General features: G+C 45.1%; 1 protein-coding gene across 1 annotated transcript; it reads left to right on the plus strand.

Annotated features, from left to right (window-relative positions):
• The first annotated feature begins 26 nt into the window (after positions 1–26).
• Positions 27–15,567, plus strand: LOC138301104 (TAR DNA-binding protein 43-like). The gene is made up of 6 exons (XM_069241218.1): positions 27–464; positions 1,733–1,979; positions 2,386–2,546; positions 12,352–12,492; positions 13,527–13,691; positions 13,803–15,567. Exons 2-6 carry the CDS (start codon positions 1,739–1,741, stop codon positions 14,394–14,396), a joined length of 1,302 nt encoding a protein of 433 aa, XP_069097319.1. The 5' UTR covers positions 27–464; positions 1,733–1,738; the 3' UTR covers positions 14,397–15,567.
• Positions 15,568–19,326: the final 3,759 nt, after the last annotated feature.

Consider the following 19,326-nt stretch of genomic DNA (forward strand, 5'->3'; position numbering starts at 1 on the left):
TCCCGCCCTAGCCTTTGGTGATACGCATGCGCACAGTTATCCGACGCTCGACGGTTGAGACTATACCAAGAATACCGAAGGGGCGTACAAACCAAGAAGGAAATCATTATATTTAAAACTTTTAGGCTGGCTACTTCAAGATAGCTAGAGCAGCCGTAATTAAACATAGGACCTTTTCACTGTGACTAGGAGAGGGTGGCTAATAATCGACGAGCCAGTTTCTCCCGTTTCCTGTCCTGACAGTGGATTCAACGGCGGGCGTGGCTATAGAGGTTGTTGTCCTCTGGCGGCTCGCTGTGAAACGTCCATTTTGATCAGGATCGGCGAGGTAGTAGGGTGGAGGAATTCGTTCAGCCACGGATACGTTTGAGGTGCCTGTTCCAGGCCTCGAGTCCTACGATCTACCAGCCGAACATTACGAATTCTCGGTCGGCGATCAGGACCAGGCTGCTCCTCCTTTACCTGTAAGTATTATCGATGCTCTTATCATTTTTCCATGAACAGAAAGTGAGCGTCTACTTCATCATAATATCAACAATCAATCCAACGGTTTGCATATATAACCTGTACTCTTATGACTGCGTTGACACTTGGAAAAGACTAAAGCTACGCACGTTTGTTTTTTGCGGGCTGAGGCTGTGGGATGAACAATAACCCTCGTTAGGTTCGCCTTTAACCTAAAAAAATAATAATACGTATACGCGTTGGCCCGCTTTTTCCAATAGAAGACTAGGCCACGCGCGTTTGTACTGCGGCGATTATAGCAACAATAGTGCTAGCCGGTTATTGTGTGCGCGCGCGGCGGCCATGTTTGTTGTAAGTGCATAGTTAAAACCATGAATATGATGTCCTTCCACGGCCATTCAGAGATCGCTTTATAGACACTCGCTTACCATAGCGCGAACATCCATCCTACGCATTGTTTCTATTAAAACCTGCGCACAAGGTAGCCCGTTGCACACAGCGTAGCGTTACTTTCCTTCTGCCAAGATTCCGTGTGGCGAGCGGTTTCTGACGAATTGTTTGATTCTGTGGAAACTTGCGATTGGTCTAAGTCTAGTCAGTATAGCGATGCGCTGACTGTTGCTGTCCATTAGCACTCTCAAAACGATTGTATAGCTGAATAGCTCCCTTTTAGATATAATCTGGTATCTACCACTCATTTAACAAGTACGGTTTTGTGCTGTAAGCGAATTGTAAGACTCACTAGACAGTACTTATCAAGAGAATTTCTAGTTGTGTTTAAATATATATATATTTTTATAAATACCACAGCGCAGAGGCAGTTCCTGTCCGTACCCAGTGAGACCGAATCAGTTATCCATTATCCCATCAAAACAGTTTTGTGCTTTGAGAACTGATTTAATCAAATCTTAAAGTGCACCCGGCAGTCATTGGCACGAGATACTGTAGTCGAGTTAATATTAGTTTTCCTTATTTTTTATGAATCTTCCCTACACGAATCATATCTTTGATTCCCAGTGAGAGTGCCAGATCCTGACACATGATCAGTATACAGTAATTAACCTTTCCAGCTTGCTCCTCTTTTATGCGTCTGCGCAGTTACCTTAAAGGTGAGGGCGAGTGTACGAAGCGCGACCTGATTAAACAAAGAAACTAAAAGCGGAAGTTCGCAATTCCTGAATGGCCACAACTGCTGCGAAAGCAAACATTTTGTTTTACCACCACCCTTTAAACTAAATATATATATATATTTTTTTTTCTCCTCTAGTCCATCATGGAGATGGAATATATCCGTATTACTGAGGACGAGAACGATGAGCCAATTGAGATTCCTTCTGAGGATGATGGCACAGTCCTACTGTCCACTGTCACCGCCCAGTTCCCGGGAGCCTGCGGTTTACGTTACAGAAACCCAGTTAATCAGTGCATGAGGGGTGTCCGACTGGCGGAAGGAGTGCTGCACGCCCCAGAAAGCGGCTGGGGGAACCTGGTATATGTCGTTAATTACCCTAAAGGTAACTTTGCATTTAAATCTTACGGGACTCCAGCAAACACTGGTTTTACTCAAGAGGTTGGGTGTATCAATGTGCATAGGTTGTGTTTATGGAAGATGGCATTCTACATGGACGTTTATTGCTTCTGCTATTCCGCGGCTTTGTGTGTGGTGGTACTACGTTTTAGTTAAAATGCTGTATTAAGTGGGGCGCGGTTAGACTTTTAAAGGTGTTTCAATCAAGTTTAACGGAACGAGTGTCCATCTTTCTAAATAAAATAGTAGGACTAGTGTTTTGTCTACAGTTTTTTTTTTTTTTTAATACTTTATTTGTCGGCTGGGTGTCAGATGGCTTGCCATAGCACAGTATCTTATGTGAAGTGTAACGTTTAACGTTTGTTTTTATCGTGGCATTACATTTCTTTTAGACAACAAAAGGAAAATGGACGAGACGGAAGCGTCTTCTGCTGTAAAAGTGAAACGTGCTGTGAAAACCTCCGATTTGATTGTTTTGGGACTTCCCTGGAAGACTACTGAGCAAGACCTGAAAGACTATTTCAGCACTTTTGGCGAAGTAGTCATGGTGCAGGTAAGTGACTTAAAAAGGAAAGCATTCCGTTGCAGGTAGCTGCTAGGTTAAACATTTAAACCTTGCAATAGTTTTCAGTAGCCTGGTTGCACTTGAGATCAAAATCACGCTGTTTTGAAATACTGTCATAAAATGAAGTACTTTTTTTTTTTTGTGTGTTTTTTTGGAAGGAATAATACAGCAAATGTACTCTTACATCACTTTACGCTGCACTAAAGAATCTCAAACCAAAGAGAAAAAGAACATTAGAAGAAGCAGCCCGACTAATCCAGACAGAGAGAGATTTCCCAAATATTTAAATTAAATTGGGGGGATAATCTGGTTTCAATTTAAATATTAATCATTATGAGCCAGGATCCAGTCCTGAAGTGATCCCCAAATTGTCTCCCCTTTCCTCTTACCACGTTTCCCCTTACGTTCGTATAGTGCCATCTCCAAATAAAATACAGACAGCAATCTAGCCAACCTTTGCTGCCAGGACGGAGGTCGTACATTCAGCCACGCAGATGATATATATTCGATACACTGCCATAGCCCCAAAAATAAATGCTCTATGTGGACCACCCACTTCTACAGCGACTCCTAGGACCATAATCTCTGGAGAAAGAGCCAGATCATATCCCAGAACCGCTTTCAAGACAGATTGAATACCCTCCCTCAGAGCCATTAGTTCCCCACATGTAGCCATCATGTGTACGATGTCTGTTCCATCCGTCCCACATCTTGGACAGTTTATTCCTGACAAACTCCCCCATTTGACAAGGTGAGCTGGGGGTATGATACAGGTCAAATATGATTTTATAATGTTGTGCTTGCAGGGACGAGGAGAGTAAGATAGTGTATCCCAGCTCTAGTGACCTTATAAAATTATTACTCCCGTCCACTAGCTTCTTACTCCACCTCTCCTTGTTCTTCTCTAAATCATCAGGCTGTTCTGCTAGCAATAACGCGTAAATCGATCTGATTGCTATATTGGGGTTAGCCAGGATCTCATTCGACAGTTGATTACTTCTAAATCCCTGCAACACCCCCTGTTTTCCGTGTGAGAATCTCGTATCGGTAGATATTTAAAGAAGTCCCTTCGCTCTAAACCATACTCCTGTAGATCCCCAAACGACTTGACCCCAAAATTATCGGAAAAGTTCCCTAACCTTACTACGCCTAGGGAGGCCCAACTTGCCATACACCTATCCTTAAATATTTCAGGGAGCAATGGATTCTTAATCATGGTGTAATAATTATATCTGTCAAGTCTTTTCTTTTTATGCCATACTCGCAAACACTTATAGGCCGCTTCCATTACCTTAAATCGGGTTTTCTTGTAATATCCGGGCTCATAAAATTTACCAAACACCCATTGGCTGCTGCTCCTATCTGCAACTCGTATATATTAGGACCATCTTCTTCCGTGGTCCCTGCTCTCGTAGGACCCCATAATGGACGCATATACTGAAAAGCTGCAGCCATTTGGTATATTTTTATATTCGGTAGGGACCCCCCCTCCCTCCCCCCCGCCCTTCTCGAGGAAGAGACATACATTTACTTACTCTTCTACACTTACCATATGCCCAGATAAATCTCATAACCAATCTATCTCCTTGAATCTTAGATTTGTGAAACTCAATGGTATAGCACAAAACAGATACAACAGCTTAGGGAGGAAAATCATTTTCACCATATTACACTTCCCCATAATAGTCAGATGTAGATTATTCCATCTGCACATCTTTTCTGGCTTTCAAAAGTATGGGATCCAGATTCAAACTAACAATTTCCCCTACTTTTGGTGTAATATTTATACCCAAATATGCTGCGTGGTCCACCCTCCGAGTATCCTGGGTGCTTGTATATTGATAGGCCGGTAACTGCGTCTTAGCTCTGTTTAACAGGTACCCTGAAAATCTTCCAAATTTGGTCGTCACCTCTTCAACCTCTCAATGCCGAATCAGGGGTGGGAGTTAATATAGCTATATCATCTGCATATGCTAAGACTTTTTTGTATCCCATCCCCTGCCTGCGTATCGGTGGAATCTTGCAGTTTTCTTCCAGCTGTCTAAGCAAGGGATCTATATATAAAGCAAACAGGAGCGGAGAACATGGGCATCCCTGCCTAGTGCCTCTCCTGACCTGGATACTCTTGGATTGTCCTCCCGTTAGTTGTATTTTCACTACCGGTGATCTATATAGTGCCCTTACTGCTATAATTTTCTTCCCTAACCCATAATACTCCATTACATACCACAGGTAATTCCAGTTCACCCGGTCAAATGCCTTCTCTGCATCTAATAATGCGACTGCCATGGGTTCCTCTGCTACTTCCGTAGCATCAGAGTGCAAGAACTCTTTGAATATCATCAGTAGTATCCCTTCCCGGGACATACCCATGCTGCCTAGGGGAAGCTAGCTTCCTAATCACCAGAGATAATCGCGCGGCCAATATTTTTGAATATATTTTAACATCACTGTTAATGTAATTGCCCGATATGAGGCCGGATTTAATGAGGGTTTCCCTTTTTTCAAAAACATTACCATGTTGGCCATATCCCATGATGGGGGGGGGGGGGGGGGTTCCCCTCCACTCCACTCCACTCCACTCTACTCTGTACCTGGATAAATAGCTCTATCATTACCGGGAGTAATAATACTTTAAAAACGTTATAAAACTCTAAAGAAATCGAGTCGGGCCTGTGGCTTTTCCAGAGGCAAGATCACTCATTGCCTTGTCAATTTCTGAAATATCTATCTGTTCTCCCATATATCGATTATTGCTCCCGGATAACTTATCTACCTTAATGGGGTATAAAAATTCCGCCATTTCTCCCTCCGGATACACCGATGTATCGTTATATAGTTCCGTGTAGTATCTGTGAAACACCTTTCTAATTCCATCCACTTCAGATACTATTTGTCCTTGCCAGTCTCTAATGACCCCGGATGCTCTCTTCTGACTTGCCCTTATTGCTAGCAAGCGCCCAGATTTTTCTCCATACTCATACCCTTGTGAGCGCTGCGCTAAATATTTCTCAGCTATTCTTTGAGCCATAGCCTCATTCATTTCTGCTTTAGCTATAGCAACTTCCTCCTGAGCCCTCCTTATACCCACCCTAGTGTTCGATGGCATCTGTCGCTGTAGATACGCATGTTTTGCATAGCTCGCCATCTTGTGTTGGGTCGGAGTGTTATAAGTTGTTTTTCTTCGAAGAAGTCTTTCGAGTCACGGGACCGAGTGACTCCTCCTTTTGTCTCCATTGCGCATGGGCGTCGACTCCATCTTCGATTGTTTTTTTTCCGCCATCGGGTTCGGACGTGTTCCTGTCGCTCCGAGTTTCGGAACGGAAAAAAAGCTAAATTTCGGAAGATTTTCGTCGGTATTGTTGCGTTCGGGATCGGTGTAGTCAGAATCAACACCGCATCGAAGAGCTCCGGAGCCCTTCGGGGTAGTTTTCGATCCCCGTCGGGGCCTGCTCGGCCCGACCGCGTGCAGAAGAACGCCAATGGAACGGACCCCGTTCCGTTTGTCCCAAATGCCACAAAAAATACCCCTATTCAGACCAACACTTGGTCTGTAACCTGTGCCTATCACCTGAGCACAGTGAAGACACTTGCGAGGCCTGTCGTGCGTTCCGGTCCCGAAAAACACTCCGAGACCGTCGAGCAAGAAGACTTCAAATGGCGTCCACGCTGACAGCGCACCAAGAGTTCGAGGTACAGGAAGAGGAAGAAACCTTTTCGATACACGAATCGGACTCCGAGGAATTCGACGAAACGTGAGTAAGACGTCGAAAAGCACTCCTAAGAAGATTGTCAAGGCCCAGGGGACGCCACTGCCACCAGGCCATGGCTCCACACATAAATTCGGTGACCGACCGTCGGCACCGAAAAAGGCCCAATCAGTGCTGAGACCGTCCGACTCCGGTCGAGACACCGGCACGCAGCCTTCTCGGGACCGAGAAAGTGCTGGAGACATACATCGACACCGAGATAGCGGTGTAGACACGGCTCGATGGCGAGACAGCGGCACCGATTAAGATCGACGCCGAGATGTTTCGACTCCAAAAAAGAAAAAAGCCACCTCTGAGCCGAAAAAAGGTGCAGACAGGGTTTCGGTGCCGAAACAACCTGCAACCGACCCAGTTTCAGGCTCTTATACCGAAGAGCAATCCATGACCTCCCAAATGCGAAGGCATAGGTTTGAGGAAAACCCGCAATCCACCGATGTAGACCATACGCAGAAACGTATTTTGATACAGCAGGGGACAGGAAAAATAAGCACCCTTCCCCCTATTAGGAGAAAGAGAAGACTGGAATTTCAAACTGACCAAACACCACAAACAAAAATGGTGAAAAGGGTTACTCCGCCACCCTCTCCTCCACCTATAATTCACGTCTCGCCAGCACAAACACCATCACATTCCCCGGCTCACACCACCATGAGCCAAGATGACCAGGATCAGGACGCATGGGACTAATACGACGCCCCTGTGTCAGATAACAGTCCGGAGGCATACCCTACAAAGCCATCACCACCAGAAGACATTACTGCATATTCTCAGGTGGTGGCTAGGGCAGCACAATTCCACAATGTAAGCCTCCACTCAGAACAAGTCGAGGATGACTTTCTATTCAACACCCTCTCCGCCACCCACAGCTCCTACCAAAGCCTGCCTATGCTCCCTGGTATGCTTCGGCACGCAAAAGACATCTTTAAGGAGCCGGTCAAAAGTAGGGCAATCACACCAAGGGTGGAAAAAAAGTATAAAGCGCCTCCTACAGACACTATTTTCATAACTTCGCAGCTGCCACCAGATTCTGTCGTTGTAGGAGCAGCTAGGAAAAGGGCCAACTCCCACACATCTGGGGACGCACCACCCCCAGATGAGGAAAGCCGCAAGTTCGATGCAGCTGGAAAGAGTCGCAGCACAAGCTGCAAACCAGTGGCGCATCGCTAACTCACAGGCACTTCTTGCGCGCTATGACAGAGCCCATTGGGATGAGATGCAACATCTCATTGAACATCTACCCAAAGACCTACAAAAGAGGGCAAAGCAAGTGGTTGAAGGACAGAACATTTCAAACAACCAGATACGCTCCTCCATGGACGCAGCAGACACAGCTGCAAGAACAATAAATACATCTGTGACCATCAGAAGGCATGCATGGCTACGAACGTCTGGGTTTAAACCAGAGATTCAGCAGGCAGTTCTCAATATGCCATTCAACGAAAAAGAACTGTTCGGTCCAGAAGTGGACACGGCGATTGAAAAACTTAAAAAGGACACGGACACTGCTAAAGCCATGGGCGCACTCTACTCCCCGCAGAGCAGAGGAAATTACAGCACCTTCCGCAAAACACCCTTTAGAGGGGGGTTTCGGGGTCAGGCCACACAAGCCAGCACCTCACAGGCAACACCATCCAGTTACCAGGGACAGTACAGGGGAGGCTTTCGGGGCCAATATAGAGGAGGGCAATTCCCTAGGAATAGGGGAAAATTTTCAAAGCCCCAAAACCCCTACAACTAAGCAGTGACTCACATGTCACTCACCCCCTCCACACAACACCAGTGGGGGGAAGAATAGGTCATTATTACAAAGCATGGGAGGAAATCACTACAGACACTTGGGTTCTAGCAATTATCCAAAATGGTTATCGCATAGAATTTCTACAATTCCCTCCAAACCTACCACCAAGAGCACAACATTTATCAAAACATCATTCCGAGCTCCTGGAGATAGAAGTTCAAGCACTATTGCAAAAGAACGCAATCGAGTTAGTACCAAAAACACAAATAAACACAGGAGTTTATTCACTGTACTTCTTAATACCAAAGAAGGACAAAACGCTAAGACCAATCCTAGACCTAAGAATACTAAACACATACATCAAATCAGACCACTTTCACATGGTCACACTACAAGAAGTGTTACCATTGCTGAAACTACACGACTACATGACAACATTAGACCTCAAAGACGCGTATTTCCATATACCAATACATCCATCGCACAGGAAATACCTAAGGTTTGTATTCAACGGAATACACTACCAATTCAAGGTACTGCCTTTCGGTTTAACAACCGCACCAAGAGTCTTTACCAAATGTCTAGCAGTAGTCGCTGCACACATCAGAAGGCAGCAAATACATGTATTCCCGTATCTAGACGACTGGCTAATCAAGACCCATTCGTTAATAACGTGCTCACACCACACAAATCAAATCATACAAACCCTCTACAAACTAGGGTTCACAGTCAACTTCGCAAAATCCAACATTCTGCCGCGCAAGGTACAACAATACCTAGGAGCCATAATAAACACAACAATAGGAGTAGACACTCCCAAGTCCACAAAGAATTCAAAATTTCAACAACATCATACAACGCATGTATCCAACACAAAAAATACAAGCAAAGATGATATTACAACTCCTAGGCATGATGTCTTCATTGTCCCAAACGCAAGACTGCACGTGAGGCCCTTACAACAGTGCCTAGTATCACAGTGGTCACAAGCACGGGGTCACCTTACAGATCTGCTGTTAATAGACCGCCAAACTTACCTCTCGCTTCTATGGTGGAACGATATAAATTTAAACAAAGGGTGGCCTTTCCAAGACCCAGTGCCACAATATGTAATAACAGATGCTTCCATGACAGGGTGGGGAGCACACCTCGATCAACACAGCATACAAGGACAATGGAACGTACATCAAACAAAACTGCATATAAATCACCTAGAACTACTAGCAGTTTTTCAAGCACTAAAAGCTTTCCAACCAATAATAGTTCACAAATACATTCTCGTCAAAACAGACAACATGACAACAATGTATTATCTAAACAAACAAGGGGGGACGCACTCAACGCAATTGAGCCTGCTGGCACAAAAGATATGGCGTTGGGCAATTCACAACAAAATTCGCCTAATAGCACAATTTATCCCAGGAATTCAGAATCAACTCGCAGACAATCTCTCTCGATCACCAACCGGTCCACGAATGGGAAATTCACCCCCAAATTCTGAACACTTACTTCACGCTCTGGGGAACACCTCAAATAGACTTGTTTGCGACAAAAGAGAACGCAAAATGCCAAAACTTCGCATCCAGATACCCACACAGGCAGTCCCACGGCAATGCCCTATGGATCAACTGGTCAGGGATATTTGCCTATGCTTTTCCTCCTCTTCCTCTCCTTCCTTATCTGGTAAACAAACTCAGTCAAAACAAACTCAAACTCATATTAATAGCACCAACTTGGGCAAGGCAACCATGGTACACAACGCTGCTAGACCTATCAGTAGTACCCCACATCAAACTGCCCAACAGGCCGGATCTGTTAACACAACACAACCAAACGATCAGACACCCAGATCCAGCATCGCTGAATCTAGCAATCTGGCTCCTGAAATCCTAGAATTCGGGCACTTACAACTTACCCAAGAATGTATGGAAGTCATAAAGCAAGCCAGAAGGCCATCCACCAGGCACTGCTATGCCAGTAAATGGAAGAGGTTTGTTTGCTACTGCCATATTAATCAAATCCAACCAATACACGCAACCCCAAAACATGTAGTGGGTTACTTGCTTCACTTACAAAAATCTAACCTAGCTTTCTCTTCCATTAAAATACACCTTGCAGCAATATCTGCATACCTGCAGCCTACCTATTCAACTTCCCTATATAGGATACCAGTCATTAAAGCATTCATGGCGGGCCTTAAAAGAATTATTCCACCAAGAACACCACCTGTTCCTTCATGGAACCTAAATGTTGTCTTAACTAGACTTATGGGTCCACCTTTTGAACCCATGCACTCCTGCGAAATACAGTTCCTAACATGGAAGGTTGCATTTCTCATCGCCATTACCTCTCTAAGAAGAGTAAGCGAGATTCAGGCGTTTACAATACTAGAACCTTTTATACAACTACACAAAAATAAGGTCGTCCTAAGGACTAATCCTAAATTTCTACCAAAAGTAATTTCACCGTTCCATCTAAATCAAACAGTGGAACTTCCAGTGTTCTTCCCACAGCCAGATTCCGTAGCTGAGAGGGCACTACATACTTTAGATGTCAAAAGAGCATTAATGTATTACATTGACAGAACAAAGAGCATCAGGAAAACTAAACAGCTATTTATTGCATTCCAAAAACCTCATGCAGGAAACCCAATATCAAAACAAGGTATAGCCAGATGGATAGTTAAATGCATCCAAATCTGCTACCTTAAAGCTAAACGACAACTGCCCATTACACCAAGGGCACACTCAACCAGAAAGAAAGGTGCTACCATGGCCTTTCTAGGAAACATCCCAATGCAAGAAATATGTAAAGCAGCCACATGGTCTACGCCTCACACATTCACCAAGCACTACTGTGTAGACGTGTTATCCGCACAACAAGCCACAGTAGGTCAAGCCGTATTAAGAACATTGTTTCAGACTACTCCCACTCCTACAGGCTGAGCCACCGCTTTGGGGAGATAACTGCTTACTAGTCTATGCACAGCATGTGTATCTGCAGCGACAGATGCCATCGAACGGAAAATGTCACTTACCCAGTGTACATCTGTTCGTGGCATCAGTTGCTGTAGATTCGCATGTGCCCACCCGCCTCCCCGGGAGCCTGTAGCAGTTCGGAAGGTACCTTCAACTACTTGTATATATATTATTTTAACCTTAAATAGGTACATACTTAGTCACTCCATTGCATGGGCACTATTACTACAATACAACTCCTACCTCACCCTCTGCGGGGAAAAACAATCGAAGATAGTCGACGCCCATGCGCAATGGAGACAAAAGGAGGAGTCACTCGGTCCCGTGACTCTTAAGACTTCTTCGAAGAAAAACAACTTCTAACACTCCGACCCAACACCAGATGGCGAGCTATGCAAAACATGTGAATCTACAGCGACTGATGCCACGAACAGATGTACACTGGGTAAGTGACATTTTCATTCTATAGCAATGACCAATTGTCTTTCTGCTACCCTCAGCTTCGTTTGGAAGTCTTTTTTATTCTGCCTTGGGAATTTTTCTGCCTTCTAAAACAAACTCCAAAGTTTCACCTCGAATTCCTGCTTTTAAGATATCCCAGACTATCTGCTGGAGCTGATCCCTGATTGAACCCCAAGGATTCAACTATCCACTTTCTCATATATTCACAATATTCCGGGTCCTTAGGAGCCCTCTTTCAAATGTCTATCTCCTAACTTTTGGTTCAAGCCCATCCAATTCCAGATCGAATACTAGGGGATTATGATCGGATATAGCCCGTGGATATGACTCCATTCTACCCAGCTTCAATAGTTCAGGAGACATAAAAAAATAATCGAGTCGTGCTAATTTCACATGGGGGGCCGAATAGTAAGTATATCCAGGGTCGGGCTTACATAGTTTCACCCAGGCGTCCACTAATCCTAATTCTTTCTGAATGGCGACATTGCCTTATATTTACCTGAGGTTTACGCCCCTGATATTTCTTAGACGTGGGCGCTAGTAAATCCTGTAGTCCCTCCCAAGAGCCATTGAAATCACCACATAGAATATAGGGATAGGCCCATCCTGTTAGCTCAATAGCGAGGGTATCTAAAACTACTGGGTCGTCCGTGAGTGCCCCATATAAAGAACATAATGTAAAGCTGATATGGCCATAACTGCACTCTACATACAATTCAATACTATACAACGGTGAAATGCTCTTCAGTTAGTGCAACCAGTCAAAAGTATGATAGCACTGCTTTATTTGATTGAAAGTTGCTTTCCATTACATTGTGATTTTACTTTTTTTTTTTTTAATCTAGGTGAAGAAAGATGCTAAATCCGGTAACTCTAAAGGCTTTGGGTTTGTGCGGTTTATGGAGTATGAAACTCAGTTGAAGGCGATGTCTCAGCGCCACATGATTGATGGGAGATGGTGTGACTGCAAACTCCCGAACTCAAAGGTAAATAGTTTAGGTGGTGGAACTTGTAATTTATTGCAGTGTTGTAAATTAATAGCATGATTTAAGAGTATGCCTGTTCCTAATCGTGTTGTACTATGTGGCCATTTCCAAACAGTGTAGTACTATATTCATGATTGCTTTGAACATCACGTTTGTGTAACTTATCTGGGGTATGGAGCACAGGGTGCAGCAGGTTTTTTTTTACATGTCCCGGGTCTATTGTGATTTAAAAAAAAAACCTTGGCTGGCTGGCTTCAGTAGTATTTCCATGTCGCGTATTTATATTTGCCCACTGGCTCGTGCTAGCCTAACGCTTAGTGTCTGACTTAACCTGATCCCTTGACGCATACAGGTGTGCTCGCCCTATCGTTGTATAACTTGACTGGACGATTTGTGATAATGGTTAAAGTTTAGGTGATTCATCAGGCTGGCGCGTCATCTTAGTGCGAGTGTACCGTATTGTAGTCTAATGAATGTACACACGTTGAAGGCTACCATCAGGCGGACTTAATATTGTTCAAGAGGCTCGAAATTTGACCTTTATTCGGATGAGTTGCCTAAGCCTTTCCATGGGATTTTCCATATCCAATCAAATATCCTGTTAAAGGGGGGGGGGGGGGGGGGGGAAATATTTTGTGTGGTGCTAAGTATAGTGTATCACGGCTGCTATCCAGTCCATTACCCGACGCACTCTGCAGGTGCCCCCACAGTGAGACCCCCCCCTTTCTCTGTCCCTTTGGATGCCACAGCTCTGTTCCTGGCAGTCTCCCTGCCCTGCAGCAAGCTTGCCCTTTCAGAAACTTCTATTTTTTTCAGCGTTCCGCTTTACTCGTGAGTTTGACCTCCCACGTGAATTTGGTAAGGAGAAATTGTACTGTAGGCTCTTTAAGTTGTTGTTTCCTTTTGTGTTTGCTCTACCTCTGAAGAAGCTTACAGTCGGTAGCCTTGTATATAACGTAACGTATTCACACTCGGACGTACTTTTTGGTAACATATAGGTATATCTTTTTATTTTTTGGGGTAACCTTGATCAGGGTCCTGAAGAACCACTACGCAGCCGGGTGTTTGTGGGCCGTTGTACAGAAGACATGTCTGCTGATGAGCTCCGGCAGTTTTTCTCGCAGTATGGCGAAGTTGTGGATGTCTTCATTCCCAAGCCTTTCAGGGCCTTTGCATTTGTTACGTTTGCTGATGATCAGGTACAGTAAAAATAATAAATACGAGTGGTTGCTGTTGCTAGTCCTTCTTGTATTGTATAGAATTGAATGACCTTTTTGTTAATATACTTTTTTTTTATCTTTTTTTTTTAGGTTGCCCAGTCGCTGTGTGGGGAAGATTTGATCATTAAAGGAGTCAGCGTGCATGTATCTAATGCAGAGCCTAAACAGAATACCAACAGGCAATTTGATAGGGGCGGTGGCAGATTTGGGGGAAATCCAGGAGGCTTTGGCAACCAGGGTGGATTTGGCCCAGGCCGAATGGGAGGTGGAGGCGGCGGCGGCGGTGGTGGTGGTGCTGGAGGCGGCCTTGGTGGTCCCCCAGGAGGTAACATGGGTGGCGGCGGTGGTGGAGGAGCTGGCGGAGGGATGAATTTCGGAGCATTTAATATCAATCCTGCAATGATGGCTGCTGCCCAAGCTGCCTTACAGAGCAGTTGGGGCATGATGGGTATGCTGGCTAGTCAACAGAATCAACCTGGTGGACCACCGGGAAACAATCCTGCACAAGGCAATTTGCCAAGGGAGCCAAACCAGGGCTTTGGTTCTGGAAGTAACGCGTATGGATCGAATGCAGGATCAGTAGGATGGGGCTCTTCTTCTAACCCAGGTCCTAGCGGTGTTTTTAATGGTGGAGGATTTGGTTCTTCGAGTATGGAGTCTAAGTCCTCAGGTTGGGGCATGTAGCTGAAGGAAGTTTAGGACATTTTTTTTTTTAATGTTTTTTTTTTTTTCTAACTTGATGGTAAGTATACTGTAAAATATATGTAAAACCAAGTATCGTGCAAAAGCAGCAGTATTTTTGACACTTTCCTTTCTTTAAACTGAATGCTTTACATTTTTATTGATTCTTTCTGTTAGAAGGGTTCTGAGAACGAGCGGGGAGTTGGTTGAAGTTGTCTGGTTCAAGCAAGGCTTTCATTTGACACCAATGTATTTGGGATGCCAAGAGAACATACGTATTTATTTCAGGAACATTACTTCAGAATTGGGTTAATGTTTTTCTTTACACGGTCTTCCCCTTTAATGTGCAAAGCACCATGCTGAACACTTCACCAGATCTCTACTTGCAGCGTGCTGTGATTGTTCTGGAAGAGCACTTCTTGAAAGCATAGCTGTAAATATTCACCGGAATACTTTTTGTCGACTTGCTATCCAATCCAACCATCCTCCCTGCACGTGCTGCGCCTTAAAAACGGTGGGTGTTACATTTTTAATCCACTATTACATGGATTCATACCGGCGCTAGACTCGCAAGACTGAGAGATGGACCAGACGGCTGTTTGAACTTTGTGGAATTGATGATGGTGCCGAGGAATGATATGGTTGGGGTATGAGCGAAAAGGTGGGAAAAGGAGCGCGTGCAGAGACCTGGTGGTGCAGCTTGGATTTTACTTTCAAACGTTGCAAGATTGTCTCTGGACCCTGTGGCTTTGGTGAGAAAGTGTGCAGAGCAATGGGGGCAAGTAACGTACGAATGTTTCCTGCACTCGAAGACCTCAGATCTGTTGGACGGACGACGTGCACGAGTTTCCATGCCTTGTAAACCAATGTAGTTGAATGTGTTTTTGCAATGAAATTGTATTTTTCTCTTGTCTATTGCTGTGGATGCTGTATGGGGTGTAATTGTAATTTCTGTTAATGACCTGTAAGCGTGGCTATGCGACCTGTAGCTTGTGCTTCTGGAGCGAGCACTGCGATGTGCCACAGGGGGACTGGTGTGTCATTTGATAGAGGTCAAAATGCCTGTAAGAACCCTAAAAGAATGTGGTCTGCTTCTGTCACGTGTTCTGTGTTTGGATGCTTTTTACAAGTTGTAAATATAGGTCATTCTTAAATAAAGAAACGTTGAAATACACTGACCTAGGTTTGCTGGTTTTCCCCTCCTATAGAGTTTAGGTAAACGCGTTATATATTCATGGTTTTGTGATAATAGTTGCTGGTTTCCTAGTTTGCCACAGTACATGTGGTGGTGGGTGAAGATACATTTTCGTGTTGTAGCGTTGCACTGTAGTGCCGAATGTGGGCAATTGACTGTATTTACCGGAAACCTTTCGGCCAGACCTCTCAAAGCAGTATTATGGCTTTGCCAGCCTTTCCTAAGCTCTTCATGCTTGTTGGGGCCATTTCCATACGTTACAGACTCAGTGCCACCATGGTGTTGCTATGTTTTATTAGAAACAAAAACCTAACCAAAAAAAACCTTAACCTGGATAATAGTGTTGGTTGCACACGCAGATATGCATTTCCTCAACTGGAATTTTATTTTTGCATAGGAAGGTTGGCGTGAATCCGGTTTGGGACACTATGAAGACAAACATGGCATGTGAATAGATCTTGACCTGTTAGGCACACTTTACAACACAGCTATTAGCGGTGCTGGGTTTACACGTCGTAGAAGTCAACGCTTCACATCGGGTTAGCTCCTCGTCAGCTTTTAAAAGTGCCCCTTTTAGACCACCCTCTTCTAATTTCGCTTAAAACTTGGTTTCATACCCAAAAGGAGCTTGACTTTCACATAAGGGAAGTCTCTAAATTTAAAAAATGTCCATACACCGACGTTTATATCTTGCGCAGTATGGAAATGATTTAGCCTCAGTCATCCTCCAGTCAGCAGCCAGACCAGTATCCCAAGAAAAACTGACAGGCGCACCCGTCTTCCTTCAACTGGTTTAGTATTGGAAAGATCCACCTGTCTGTGCCCTGTAACTTTATACAACCCATATTACCTCACAAGTGAACTGCGTACCTACACTGTCGCCAATGTTGGTATACTTGCCCCAGTTTATAAACGTTGTTTCCACAGTAGCAAGGTCGGCAGCTGACTGCAGTGGCACATCCTCATGCAGTTTTTTTTTCCCCCCTTTGCATTTTAAGAAGGAATTTTGCCATTTGAAACTGTTTTAACGGTAAAGTTATTTGTTTAAACGCAAAGCAACCGAAATGCTAATATGCTGTTTTTTCCTATGTCAGATAAGTGATGTAATTGCAGTTCACTTAGTTGCAATGTTTATTGTAGTGCTTACGGACATGCAGAAGCAGTGCACGCTTAAGATTTCACATTATTGGGCACGTTTTCCTTTATTCTGGAGCAGCACTTTACCAATTGAACATCTCAACTTTGGGAGGGCATAATGGGGCGAACTCATCAGTCCGGGGCAGCTGGCCATGTGAGGTATTATATAAGAGCTCATTGTTATATCAGCAAGATGGTTGGTGGCCTCAGTTACATGACCTTTCTTGTTGCTAGCTGCAATGCGCTCCTTAAATGGCGGGTAACGGGCCACCTTGCAAGGGCTGATCTGACAAGTGGCAGCATGAGACACTGAAACTTATGATTAGCATACGATGGCGCTCTAGGTTCCTGTAAAGAACACCGAGTGTATTTAAGCTGAGCAGCATATGAAAAAAAAAAATAGCCTTGTCACAGCCTGCCCTGTTTTTATCCGTCTACTTGAAGCCATGTTGGACAGCAGCCTGCTATGCTGTAAAACAGTCATTAGATCTTGCATATGTGAAACCTCTTTGCTTTGCCAGTGCATGTTCAATTTGCGCCTGTTTAAAATTATGCTGGCTAGGCGTTAATACCAACGTTGTGCCATCAAGCCCAATCCCTTGGATCTAAGGGCTAGCTTTGCAACCAGAACATGGCAATGCCCAGTCTTGCTATTGTAGCTGTAAAAAAAGTTGACACCAGATAGCGCTATGTTAAGCTAGAGTGGCCCAGCATAGTGAACTTTGTGCCAACATTAATGTAATACCCCCCAAAAAAACGCAGCACAAAATGGTGAAACGGGTAGCAAAGATGTGAATGGATTCTGCCCCTGGCTCAATACACCAGAATCAGTCTGACATTGCAAAAGTCCCATTTTGAGGTCGAGAACGCAAGTGATTTGTCCTGTTGTATATATTATGGGCTTTTAAACTCCCATCACTTGTTCCTGGGCTTGCCTTTCTAAAATCCTTGCCTGCACTGCGTTTGTGAAATATTTTGTGCGCAAAATACATACGGAGGACTTAACCTGCCCCTTGCTTACCATTGGTTTAGTCCAACATCACTCGAGTTTAGGTGCTTCTGATTAGGCAGCATGTCCCGTACTTTCACTGTCTGCTCTATGGCTAGTCTCCGTCCACTGGCTTCTTCACTGTGAAGGTACTTGTAAGTTCGATGGCATCTGTCGCTGTAGATACACATGGTCTGCATAGCTCGCCATCTGGTGTTGGGTCGGAGTGTTACAAGTTGTTTTTCTTCGAAGAAGTGTTTTCGAGTCACTGGACCGAGTGACTCCTCCTTCTGTGCTCATTGCGCATGGGCGTCGACTCCATCTTCGATTGTTTTCTTTCCGCCATCGGGTTCGGACGTGTTCCTGTCGCTCCGAGTTTCGGAACGGAAAGATAGCTGAAAACGGAAGATTTTCGACGGTATTGTTGCGATCCGGTTCGAGAAACACATACGATGACGCATTGAACATCGAAGCGCTTCGGTGCCCTTCGGGATAGATTTCGGCACACCGTCGGGGCCTAGTCGGCCCGACCGCGTGGAGAACAACGCCGATGGACCGGACCCCGTTTCGATTCTGCCCTGAATGCCACAACAAATATCCCTATACGGACCAACACTCGGTCTGTAACCTGTGCCTGTCACCCGAGCACAGCGAAGAATCCTGTGAGGCCTGTCGGGCGTTCCGGTCCCGAAAAACTCTGCGCGGACCGTCGAGCGAGAAGACTGCAGATGGCGTCCACGCCAAAGGAGCATCGGCAGTTCGAGACAGAAGAGGAACAGGAGGAATCCTTTTCCATCCAGGATTCAGACTCCGACGAACTCGACAATACAAAAACTGTGAGTAAGACGTCGAGATCAGAAATTAAAAAAGGCAAAAAGGCCCAGGGGACGCCACTGCCAACCGGCCATGGCTCAACCCAAATTCACGGTGACCAACAATCTGCACAGAAAAAGGCCCATTCAGTGTCGAGATCGTCCGACTCCGGTCGAGACACCGGCACGCAGCCTCCTCGGGACCGAGAGAGTGCTAAAGAGAAGCATCGACACCGAGAGTTCGGTGTCGACATGGATCGACGCCGAGACAGTGGCGCCGAAGACCATAGAGGCCAAGATTTTTCGGCACAGAAGAAGAGGGAGGTTACCTCGGAGCCGAAAAAAACAAACAACAGGGTTTTCGGAGCCGAAAAAAGCACCAACAGACCCAGTTTCAGGCTCCTATACTGAAGCACATTCTATGTCTTCACAAATGAAAAGACAGATTCGAACAAGAACTGTAATCCACTGAAGTGGATCACACGCAAAAGCGTATCTTTATTCAGCAGGGGACAGGGAAGATCAGTACCCTTCCACCTGTCAAAAGAAAGAGAATACTTCAGTTTGGAGCACGAGAGGCTCCTCAGCAACAAACAGCAAAGACGGTAACACCTCCTCCCTCGCCTCCACCTGTAACTCCGGCTTCGCCAACTTACACCCCGTCACATTCGCCAGCTCACACCGCCATGACCCACGACGACCAAGATCAAGACGCGTGGGACTTGTACGATGCACCAGTGTCTGATAACAGCCCAGACACATACCCAACTAGGCCATCACCACCTGAGGACAGCACAGCCT

This window comes from Pleurodeles waltl, chromosome 6 (genome assembly GCF_031143425.1).
Source record: "Pleurodeles waltl isolate 20211129_DDA chromosome 6, aPleWal1.hap1.20221129, whole genome shotgun sequence".
Taxonomy (NCBI): domain Eukaryota; kingdom Metazoa; phylum Chordata; class Amphibia; order Caudata; family Salamandridae; genus Pleurodeles; species Pleurodeles waltl.

Excerpts from the sequence above, each read along its gene's own strand:
- LOC138301104 (XM_069241218.1), top strand. The coding sequence starts at position 1,739 with ATGGAGATGGAATATATCCGTATTACTGAGGACGAGAACGATGAGCCA. Across the intron at positions 2,547-12,351 it reads GCGAAGTAGTCATGGTGCAG|GTGAAGAAAGATGCTAAATC; the intron begins GTAAGTGACTTA and ends TTTTTAATCTAG. Across the intron at positions 13,692-13,802 it reads TTACGTTTGCTGATGATCAG|GTTGCCCAGTCGCTGTGTGG; the intron begins GTACAGTAAAAA and ends TTTTTTTTTTAG.